Source organism: Equus quagga, chromosome 2 (assembly GCF_021613505.1).
Source record: "Equus quagga isolate Etosha38 chromosome 2, UCLA_HA_Equagga_1.0, whole genome shotgun sequence".
Classification (NCBI taxonomy): domain Eukaryota; kingdom Metazoa; phylum Chordata; class Mammalia; order Perissodactyla; family Equidae; genus Equus; species Equus quagga.
Window position 1 is genome coordinate 45,872,725 of NC_060268.1, and position 12,232 is coordinate 45,884,956.

The 12,232-nt window shown below is 39.2% G+C and overlaps 1 protein-coding gene across 6 annotated transcripts in view; it reads right to left on the reverse strand.

Annotated features, from left to right (window-relative positions):
- Nucleotides 1-12,232, reverse strand: part of ATP8B4 (ATPase phospholipid transporting 8B4 (putative)) — a 217,090-nt gene that overhangs the window by 115,027 nt on the left and 89,831 nt on the right. For all 6 annotated transcript variants that reach the window (XR_006887667.1, XM_046655054.1, XM_046655056.1 and 3 more), the window contains exon 8: nt 3,856-3,928. Coding sequence is in view for 5 of the 6 variants with exons in the window: in XM_046655054.1 (XP_046511010.1) it covers nt 3,856-3,928 (73 nt within the window). In the remaining variant the exon portion in view is untranslated. The remainder of the gene's footprint in view (nt 1-3,855; nt 3,929-12,232) is intronic.

A 12,232-nucleotide genomic window follows, 5' to 3' on the forward strand; every position in this document is an offset into this window, starting at 1 on the left:
CCAGATACAAGCCCTCTCACAGCCTCTGCCAGCTGATGCCGAGGAGCGGGGAGGCACATCAGTACTGCCAGCAATTACAGCAGTTCCCCCATAAAAGCACTTGTTTGTCCTTGCAAATAGTTTTGTAGGTGCTGAGTTGCTAGACATGGAAAAACTTCGAACAAAGTGACCTGATCAAGAGGCACGGCAGAGTTTTGGCATCTGGAGAACTCCCTTCCTCACTCATCCGGAGATTAAACCCACAGAGCTATCATTGTAGGAGTCAGACATCAATGGAGATAAAAACATCATCTTTGTTATTGATAAAGCTGTTGGAGATCAGGCTTTAGGTCTGTGGGCTGAGTGGGCTTGCTAATACTTCATTCCCATTAGACTCATCTAGTCATAGACACTGGATGCTCTAAACTACCTGGACCCGCCCCCAGCCCCAACCACGGGGAGTGGCTCCTGTCAAACGGGCAGTGAGAAGGAACAGGGCAGAATGCACTGTCTGCACACACGCAGAGCCCAAAGAGAAGGGGAAGGAAGGAGGTGCTGGGTCATGCACACAACTCCCTGTCTCCAAACTTGGCAATCAGAGAAGTCACTTCTGAGAGAGGGGAATGAGCAAAGCAGGGCAAGATGCTGAGAGTGTTATTTTGGGGCTGTCCCTCCAAGTGAGAATGCAAAGAACAGGATCTAGGGAAGAGTGGAGAATGAGCATTCCCACCCCATCACGTAGCCACAATAAAAAGGCCACATCTGTACTGTCCAATAAGGTAGCCTCAGGTCACACATAGCTATTTAAATCTAAATTAACTAAAATTAAATAAAATTTAAAATTCAGCTTCCTCAGTTGCCTTAGCCACATTTCAAGTGCTCAGTGTCCACAGGGGGCTACTGGCTATCACACTGGACAGCACAACTATAGAAGATTTCCTTCACTGCAGAAAGCTCCATTGGACAGTGCTGGGACATGTGGATCACTGACTTCATGGGAACTTGTCTAAATGCATGATTCACTTCCAACAATGCTACCAGTGCACCCATGACACTGGTCTCTTTTCACCTGATGCTTGCACTTACACTTGCCTTTCATGCCTTATTCCGCAGAAGGTTTTGCAATAGCATGCTAGCATGTATACTATAACATGGCAAATATAACTAAATTAAAAATGAAGACCAAGGGAAGTACAGATTAGAACATCAAGGCTAGTGGGCAAGTTGGAGCATAAATATGCTGGTCTTGAGGTACAATGAGGTTAGGAGATTTGAGACATAAATTTGACTCTTGCCTTTCTGGGACTCACCCCAAAGAATGTGATAAATGAACATACTATAATATAGTGTTAGTAAACAAGTGAGTTCAAGCTAATAGTTACCCTTGTTAGAGCATATCCAGGGGACTCTCAAAATGCACTGTCTTTACTGACTACCTGAAGTTGAAAAGTACCTGGCATTGCCCCTGAAATACTCAATTCCAAATAGAATAATAGTTAAATGTACAGCATACTTTAATTCCACTACAATCTAGCACCACGCCTGGCATAAAGTAGTTGCCAAAAAAACTTTTGAATGTACACATCTTAGAATTCCACATATACCAGTTTTTAAAAAAAGTTAAGGTTATCCACTTAGAAGCACCAAATCTCTTTCACTGTAATCATTTTCATTGAAAGTAGAACTACAATGAGTTCCATGGAGTTCTTTCTTCTTAAGCAAAGAATCCTGGATATATGTGATCTTTTCTTAATTAGGGCATATAGATGTTTATTAGTATCCCATTGATCCAGAACAGCTGAATTTTGGAAATTTATATCCACTTTCCTTTTTTTTTTCTGTCTTCTTTCTCACAAAAGAATGACATTTATTCATCCAGCCAACATTTACTGTATGGCCCCTACGATCCAACATGGCACTATGTGTTAAAGACGAGGTAAACTGATATGCTCTTTGCCTTCAAGAATCTTGTAGTCTAGTCTCAGTTCAGACAGAGAATCGCAGAATGTAAGGGCTGGAAGGGATCTTTGAGATCGCATAGTGGTCTAGCACCCTGATTTGACACATGAAGAAACCAAAGGAAGAGAAGCTAATATGCTATCACTGAGGGAAGAGATTGAAGACTCAGTCTCCCCCAATTCCCCATCCAGTGTCCTCACTCTCTCTGCCTCCATCTTCCCTACAGAGTATGTTCTTCTAACAGATGCCACCCCCTAGTGCTCCTAATCTTTAATGAGCTGGAAAAGAAGCTGGACAAGCTAATTTAAATTGTGTCTAATATAAAATAAACAGATTGTGGGGCCGGCCCCGTGGCGTAGTGGTTAAGTTCGCACACTCCATTTCGGCAGCCCAGGGTTCATGGGTTCAGATCCCAGGCATGGACCTACACACCACTCATCAAGACATGCTGTGGCGGCATCCCACGTACAAAATAGAGGCAGACTGGCACAGATGTTAGCTCAGCAACAGTCTTCCTCAAGCAAAAAGAGGGAGATTGGCAACAGATGTTAGCTCAGGGCCAATCTTCCTCACCAAAAATAAATTAGATAGATAGATAGATAGATAGATAGATAGATAGATAGATAGATTGTAAGAACCTGGCCGACTTTCTTACATATAAGGAGCCCAGGTCATAGAGTGCAGACTTTGAGACCACTGTTTTGGTTTCTGTGACAATTTTATTTTTGGTTCTCAGCTATTTTCCAAAGAATTGAGGTTGTCAGAGAAATAAACACTTCTCTATTTAAAGTGTGAACTCTTTGTGAATGGCCTGTCCTCTGAGTAGTCCCCTTAGCATAGGTTCTTCAAGAGAGAGCATCAGTATACACACACTGCGCGTTAATGAAAGAAGACTGTTTCTGAAAGCGAATATTTAGGAGTCTCAACTGAGTTGGAGTTTTTTTGGGGGGAGTGGGGAGGAGATTAGCGCTGAGTTAACATCTGTGCCCATCTTCCTGTACTTTATATGTGGGACGCCTGCCACATCAAGGCTTGTTGAGTGGCATGTAGGTCCACACCTGGGATCCAGACCAGTGAACCCCAGGCCACCAAAGTAGAGCAGGCAAACTTAACCGCTACGCCACTGGGCCAGCCCCTGAGTTGTTTTTTTAAATAAATCTTGGAGCCACATTTTTTTCCTGTGGGAAAATGTCTCACTTAATGAAGAACACAACTCAATATATAAAAATTGCACTCACAAATTTTCATAAGTAATCTAATATATAGCTTTTATTTGCCCTTCATTTAATATGAACTATAGTTAATCACATATAATTTAGTTATTGAACTGACCCCTTGTATTTTATTAAGAAAATTGTAACATAGTCAGTTTGAGAATATAAACTATAGTGCATTAGATACACTAAGAAAAACTTCATAAATGGCATTTTATTAATTCGGAACAATCCATAGACGTTTTCTGATCACTATTATTTGGAAAAAAAGCATACATTTTCTCTTCCTATAGTTTATCTTTTCTTCAAATAGACTAATCCTATTCTTGAAGAATAGTATTCAAAATAGGTGAGAACAAACTTTTTTTAAAGTACTCGGAAGCATTTTAAAAGCTCTTAATTATATGAAACGATTTACAGCCTGATTTAAAATCTTTTGTATGTACTAATTTAAAAGATCATGAAGCAGATGGACACGTGATAATCAGTCATCCTTGTCTGAGTTACTATGTGATTGAAAGTAATTAATCAATACGTCTTCTAAAACATTTTATAATGGAGACTTTTTACTAATACATCCTGGTGTTCCTTCGTTAATTACTCTGAATTAGTAATGGATTTACTAAATTTATAAATGTAAATACTTCAGTACATATACTATTTTAATCTGAGGTAAATTCTTTAAACAAAACTAAATACTCACAGCAACAAATTGGTTATTTTCTAATTTAATGATGTCTCCCACTTTGACATTCATCCATTTTTCATTCTGCAGTCTAAGAACAAAAACAAAATTAATTTTTTTCAGGAACAGAAAAGAATCAAGGGAATGTATTCATAACAGAGAATCATATAACAGAAGCAGATAAGACTTTTCTAGAATGCTAAACTCAAAAGACCTTACACAACAGTCTTCTATCTGCATGATATAGGAACTAAGGCCCCGAGAGGTCAAGTGATTTGCCCAAGGATACCCAGTGAGTTAGTAATATCTGCATGGCGAAACTCAAGATGCCTAACTCTTGGCTGTGTGTTCTCTCCACCACCCCATGGTGTCAGCTTTATAAAGCAGGTATTAACTCTTGCTTACATTTCCTTGGCCAGAACATTAAAAAAGGGGAGGTTAAAATAAATTCAATTACTGACATCCTTATCAAACTCTGTATTAATAGATATAGAAACATCACTGCCATTATCTCAGAAGTCTGTTTAACTGGAGGCAAGAAGTGAAAGAGGAGACAGAAGCAAGGAGAGTGGTCCAGGACAGTAGCTAAAGTGCAAGTAAGATGAAAAGAATAAAAATTTTGGAAAGGACAAGCACAACAATGGGTGATAAAAGAAGTCTTGGAAGACTGAATGAGAAAGACCACCTACAAATCAGCCATAAGCACGGTGGCTGAAGGACGGGCTTGATGGCATTCTAATGGCTAGGACCAAAAGCTCAGAGTTGAGAACAAAACAGCCAAGCTGCTGCTGCACTGCTTTCTTCCCGGCTCATGTATATAATGGAGCCCAAGTCTGCCCTTCACCAAGATCACAGGGGTTTGTGATGAAAAGTTATTGGGTCTAGTTGATCAGTCCCCTCATGACGAGTTAGGCAGACAGGCCATCTGGGAACAGACCACCTGTGGCCTGGGATGCTAATACTGTGATGCTAATCATCCCTTCTGAAATTTAGAAATGAGATATAAACCAGTTTTGTTTTCCAAGTTGGAAGCCTTCCTCGCACTTCCTTCTCAGCAATTCCCTTGTAGGAGAGAAGGCTGGGATGAGTAGGGCAGGTTCCCCCACAAGTCAAGGTGGGCAGGTTAATTTCATTGTGCAGTTTTTTAAAAACAACCTAATTTACTTGTTTTATAGGCTGGAAAATAGTTTTAAATATTTATAGAACTGTGAAATATGCCTCACACTATCAATGCTGCTGGGTCATCTGGCTTAAACATTCAAAGATTTTTCTTTAATATGGGTCCAAGTACATGTTGTTCTGGAAAGTTTTCAATTGCAGTATTTTCATCTCTAGCCAGAATTCAATCATTTTTCCAATGCCATACTTTTCTGCATTTTATCTAGTTCAATGACAACAGGAGAACCTAGGGAGGCTTCTAAATCTCATTTTATTTATTTTTACAGGTAAGGATTGTGTGTTCGTTTACCTCTCCTGGAGATACCTCCTTTGGAGCATTAGCAATATTTCTTGGGGACAGTATCTCAGATAAAAGTTGATGTGAATGGACTGAGATGGAGACCGTATCTTTATTTCTGGAAACTGCACTGATACTAAATTGCCCTGAAGTCTTCACTGAAAGTGCATCTTCTTTAGGAAGAAGCTGAGATGATATTAAGTTTCATTTCCAAACTCTTATTCCTCCTTCCTACACACCAGAAGCTCTAGGAAGGACCCTACACTACTTCTTCCACCCAAATGGAAAATCAACCAAAGCAAAAAGGGAACCCTAGAGGATCTCTTACACATTTCAAAAGGCAAATTTGATAGTTCAGTCTGCACAGGTAAGAAGCAACAGCCACTACGTGGGAGAACAAACCAAAACCTGAGTTTTCTTTTATTTATTTATTTTTTAATTAATTAATTTATTTTTTTAATTGCAGTAACATTGGATTATAACAGTATATAGCTTTCGGATGTACATCATAATATATATCAAATTCTGTGTAGATTACATCATGTTCACCACCCAAAAACTAATTATACTCCATCCCCTCACATGTGACCCTAATCACCCCTTTTGCCCTCCTCCCCTACCTTCCTCTATGGTAACCACCAATCCAATCTCCAATGCTATGTGTTTGTTTGTCATTGTTTTTATCTTCTACTTATGAGTGAGATCATATGGTATCTGACTTTCTCCCTCTGACTTATTTCACTCAGTATAATACCCTCAAGGTCCATCCATGTTGTCACAAATGGCCGGATTTTATCATTTCTTATGGCTGAGTAGTATTCCATGATTTTTCTTACTTAAATTCTCTCTGATTTGTTTTTCTATGAGCTCCTCTTCTCAAAAGGCCCCTTTGTTACTCAAGACATCCTCCAACATCTGCTCATCCTTGCTCACCTCCCCCTCTCCATCTATCCCCATGGAAAGTCCTCCTCTAAAAAAGGAGCACTCCGTATACTTTGCTTCCAAAGTCTTAGGACTAAAAGTATTCGAGATCTTAAAAACTTTCTGAAGGCCAGCCCAGTGGAGTAGTGATTAAGTTTGCATGCCCTGCTGTGGCAGCCCAGGGTCTGCAAGTTCAGATCCTGGGCACAGACCTACACTCCACTTGTCAAGCCATGCTGTGGCGGCATCCCACATGCAAAAGAGAGGAAGATTGACATAGATGTTAGCTCAGTAACAATCTTCCTTAAGCAAAAAGATGAAGATTGGCAATAGACATTAGCTCAAGGCCAATCTTCCTCACAAAAACAAAAAGAAAAAAGAAAAAAAACAACTTTCTGGTATATGCATATACAAATTCCATGGGACACAATATCACTTCTGTGGTCTATGAGCTATGCAGAACCTTCACCACAATAATGCAGTTTAACAAAGTTTTTCTGAGGTTGAAGCAAAATATTGTTGTGAAGGTGTACAAGCATGGGACATTTCCTTAAAAGAAATATTACCCAAAACCAATTAGCAATCTGGCAAGAAACGGCAAGCGGTATTCCGTGGATGTTGACCCCAACTCTAGCCCTATTCAACTACCTCACCAACAACCTACACAACCATCTCACAGACACACCTGTCAGATCGGAGGACAGCACCCTGGCAAGAAAAGAGCACAACCCTTACAAAGTAAGATTATGAGAGAAACTCATCTTAATGACTTCTAGAAGTTACCAGAAACTGAATGAAGAGGAAAAGGAAGAAGTATAAAATAGATTATTTTAGAGAGGAGAAAGTAACCCTCTACAGATATAACTAGAGATTTGAAGAAAAAGGATCTGGAGATACTGGTAAACCATAGGCTGTGTGTAATGCCTTGGTTAAACCCTCTTTTGAATATATATCTATAGAACAATCAGTGTGTATAATACAATCAGAGGAGATTTTTTTTTAATGTCGTTTCCTATTCTATCATAGTAGGTAATTATAACTGCACTGACTAGGACCTCAGAGATATATTTCAATGAGCACTAAGGCTCATAGCTACAGAAGTACCCAAGCTTACTGAACAAGTATAAACTGAAAAAGACCTGCAAATGAATTGAAATCGGTTATCTTTTAAATCCTACCATTTTTATTTCCTGCCCACCACCATTACCATTGACGACACAACATCAAAGACAGACCAGCAGGACTGGAGGGGAAGATAGGAAGGTTTGCTTTAAAGTTCATCTTTAAAATATTTCTAGAGTTCTTCTAAGATTTTAGCTTGTAGAGTAATTGCATTTCGTCATCATCGTGAAACAATGAAAACAGACGCTCCTGGCTCTCCACGTGTGGTGCAGCTGTTCTCAGGGCTTGTGTGTGAAGCAAGCCACATCACGGCTCTGCGAAGGGGACACACGATGGCTTCGTGTGCTGGGACGGTGACACTTGGCTCCACAGACTCAGCACCTTCAAACTTTGCTTTTACCTTTGCGAAGAAAAGCCCTTCCACTCTCGTGGAGGAATTGTAGCATATAAATATTCCAAATGCAAGTTTCTTCATGTAATTGCACTGAATCAAGAAATTTCAAGATTTTAAAATATGCTTCAACTTTCATATCATCATATAATTATTTAAGGTTTTGAGATGGACATAATCTAGTTAATGCTTCTTTGAACCACATTTTTCAAAAATAGACGGAGTAATAGGATAGCCTTTATTTTAGTAAACTCACAAGCCAACTGCTAAATAATAAGCCAAGATTCAAGTAATGGACTCAGAAAATTTAAATTCCCAAGGCACCATAAAACATATGGGATTTAATTGCCACACAATGTTGACTAGAATTACTTTAAGGAAAGAATTTTTAAAAATACACTCGCTATATATCTACTCTCAGAATATCAGAGAATCTGAGTTCTGGGAAAAGGTGATGAGAGACAGCAACTGTGTCTAATAATCGTTGATAAATGGTCTGAACCTGCTTCTTTCTAATGAGGTCCACCATACTGTTAGGCTGTTAGGCTTTGCTAAGAACCTCCTCGAGAAAATGAGATTGAGACGGCACCAACTACGCTCCATGACTCTGAACTATTGGCTCCGGAGGCTATCAATCAAGTCTTTACCTTGAGCAAGATACCAAGCCCATTGCTGAAGCTTAAGGGACAGAAGGAGGAGATCTTCAATGGTCTCCTCAAGCTACTGCCATCCTTTCCACAATCTAACGCTCCTGATCGCCCATTAGCAACAGATTCCTGAAAAGAGGATTTCCCCAAAAGCTACAGAAGACGTGTTGGTGTACTAGAGAGAGAAGATAAGAAAGAAGGTCAGTATAACTGACCCGCCCTAGTTAACCAATTAATCCACATATATTGAGCTGGGTTTCTTCTTTCATCTAAAGCCCATGTCAGATCTATAACATACCAAAGTATTCATCTGCTCATAGAGACTGTGTTTTATTCACCATTGTATCCTTAGGACCCAGAATAATGCCTAGTTCATAGTAGGCACTCAATAAATATCTGTTGATTGAGTGATAAATAAATTAATGAATGTAGAATCATTTCCAAAAACATTTGTTGAGTGATAGCATTTCCCTGAGTGTCTAATAACAATTCTAGCAACGAACATTTACCGAGTGCTTACCATATCCAGGACTGAGCTGACTCCTTAATGCATAGAGCTGCCAAATAAAAATAAATGACTCCCAATTAAATTTGAATTTCAGATAAAGAACAAATAATTTTTTAGTATAAGCATGACTCATGTAATACTTGGGAAATAGTTATACTAAAATATTATCATTGTTTATCTGCATTTCAAATTTAACTGGACATCCTATATTTTCATTTGCTCTATCTGGCAAAATGATTCATGTAAGTTCTCATTTAATCCTCACAACAACTCTATGAGATAGGTACTGTTGCTACTCCCATTTTAGAGAATAGAAAACTGAGGTTCAGAGAAATTGAGTCATCTGCCCCATATTGTAACATCTATCAAAAATGTAAATGTTCACACACTTTGATACAGAGTCTCCACTTTAAAAAACCGATCATACAGGTGCTCAAAGATGGATGTATAAGGATGTTTATTGCAGTACTATTTGTAACAGCAATCTATTAGAAACCATCAGTGCCCATTGATAAGGATTAGAGATGTACCACAGTACAGCCATTCAATCACGGCTCACCTACTTAATGGAATACAATGCAGCCCCTAAAAAGAATAAAGTAGATCTCTGTGTACTGAAATGAAATATTCTCTAAGCTACATTTTTAGGTTGAAAACAAGCACGTGCAGAACACTGTATATGCATGGTAAGATTCTGTTTTGAAACAAGGATATACCTACACATACCTCAGTTCTTACAAGCATAGAAAATTTTTTTAAAAGACACACAAAAAACCGTTCAGCGGTTGCCACTAGAGAAAGGAAATGAAGAGGAGAACTGAGATGGAAGGGACACTTCGGGTTTTTGTATACTTTTTTGTACTGTTTGAATTTTTGGCATTGCATATAGTGGTATTTTAAAGGCCAGTTGGGGAGGAAAAAAATAGGAGAAAAGAAAACTCTTCCAAGGTCACATGTGAGTGGCAGAGCCACTGGAACCGGAATCTCTCTGAGTACAAAGCCCGTGCTCTTAATAAATCTATATTTATCACTCTTTTTCACTTAACTTTCTATGATAAGTATATATTGTCTATTCAGAAAGAGAATGGACCATAAGGAGCTGAAGGAATTAGATCACAGCAATAGTGCACACTCCCAGGGTTTACAACCAACCAATCCAAAGACAGCTTGCAGGCACGGTCCCCCGACACAAATGTTCAGTGGACAGCAGCAATTTCTGGTTCTTATCAACCCCACTGCTGTCAGAGCCACACGAGAGTAAGACATACAGCTTGGCCCTAATCCTCCAACAACAGACTGGTGAACAGGATTTCATTACATGGAGAATGAACATAATACTCATATCTTCGGAATCTACTTATTTTGAAGGATGCAGATGTTTTCCTCCTTCTCTCTTCTTATTAGCACAATGCTTATGCTGAGACAGAATCACACGGGGAGATCTGTGATCAGCTGCTGAAGACACTGTCCCACCGATTTGGCCGGGGGGCAGGGTGGGAAAAAGGGGAGATGACACAAGATGTAGTCCTACAGCATGGATAATTTAGATTAACAATTTGCTGAGAAAAAGTCATCAATCTTATAAATGTCCTGCCTAATTTATGTAAATCCTTGTAGATCCTATTGTGCATTATTTGGATGCAGAAATACACATAAAATTTAGCCTTCTTATTTTGAAAACAGAATGACCAATTCACTTCCTAAGTTTTACCTGAACCATAAGCCTACTGAGAGCTGTGCAGGAAATGTATTCTCTTCCATCATTTCCCTTAACTGAAATCCCTCTCCTGAATTAGTCTCTTAAGATCCTTTCTGTCTTTCATAAATTCTTAGAGAATACCATCAAGAAATGGCTAATAGATGATGAGACCACACGGAAATCAGAAGAAAATTCTTTCAAAGAAGACTATTACATTTGCTTTCACACATGAATGCTGAAGGGAATAGTTCAGATTGACCATGGAGAAAACAGAGTTAGTTAGGTCTAGGTCAGATTCCTGGGCAGCAGTTTCAGAAGGAGATCTTTGTGCAACAAGTTCACTGGGAAGTTCTCTTGGGATTAACACCTGTGGGGGAGTGAAGGAAAACTGTTGGGCAGAGGGAGGAGTTGGGCCTTGATGCAGTCACAACAAACACTCAGCCAAAACCAAGGGGAGTTCTGGAGCTGGAACAAGCCTTCAGAGTTGGATCAAGGGGGCCGGGCCTTTATACCTTGGCATGGTCCAATCACTGGATGCAGTCTCACCCCAGCAAGGAAGGGTGACCTTGAGCAAAACAGCTCTCCTCAGCCAAGGGCAATTCCCAGAGAGGGCTGACAGCTGAGGGTTGTGTGTAGGCAGCGTTCCTGGTAGCTGGAGAAATATGTTCTGCAGTCTGGAAGGGGCATGCGGGTGGCACGGTAGAGCATCCACCACAAATTGAAAGCCCGCTTCCCAATATTGCTATTGACATGCTCTTAAATAAGAATATTCTTTTTTAATTCTAAGCTATTTCCTCCTTCACTAGTGCCAGTTTTGATTCCATAAAGTCAATACAACCAGCTGCCGTGAGTCTTTTTGCCCCCTCCCTCCATTTTCAAACTTTTGAGGAAAAATCTATAAAAGCTTAGGTCATCCAATTCACTCCTTTTTCCAATGATTAGTAAATGAAGCTGGAAATAAATTTTTATTACCTTTCCATTAAAAAATATTCTACAGATAACTGCTGACTACCCAAATATCCTAAGAATAATGTCTATAGGAAAAATAACTTTTTCTGAAATATTCCTTATACGAAGAACATATTTTGATGGGAAAAAATTTACAAGCAATCACCTTAGCCTGAGTAGATCAACCATTCTCTTCATCTCCGGTGCCACATCTTCTTTTGAGGAAATCAGAGAATATGCTCTTATCTAATTCAGTAGTGAATAACAACTTTTCTTTTTGAAAAACACTCCAAAAGAAGATAGCTCCCAATGTAGGAGAATAAAACCTGAATATCTTGGTTCTAGGATAAAAGGCCTATATTATGCTTTCCCATTGCCTCTAGTGGTATTCTTAATCAATTTTCCTATACAGGGCCAGATTAAGAGAGAATCAAATGTCTGTTAAGCCAGAAGAAATTAGTTATTTAACATGCCAAGTAATAATACATGCCACACCAACGCAGACAAAGTAAAGGCGTCTCTCAGTGGGATGATGTGGTTCGCTCTGGTCAGAGAACCTAGTATTTCTAGAAACAGCATTCCTGATTCTGCAGCACAAAGGACAGCTAAGGATATCACTGGAAGATTAAGAGTTTATTTACTTACTAGATGTGTAGTCATGTTAACTCCTAAACACTTTCTAAGAAAATTTTAAAACATGACT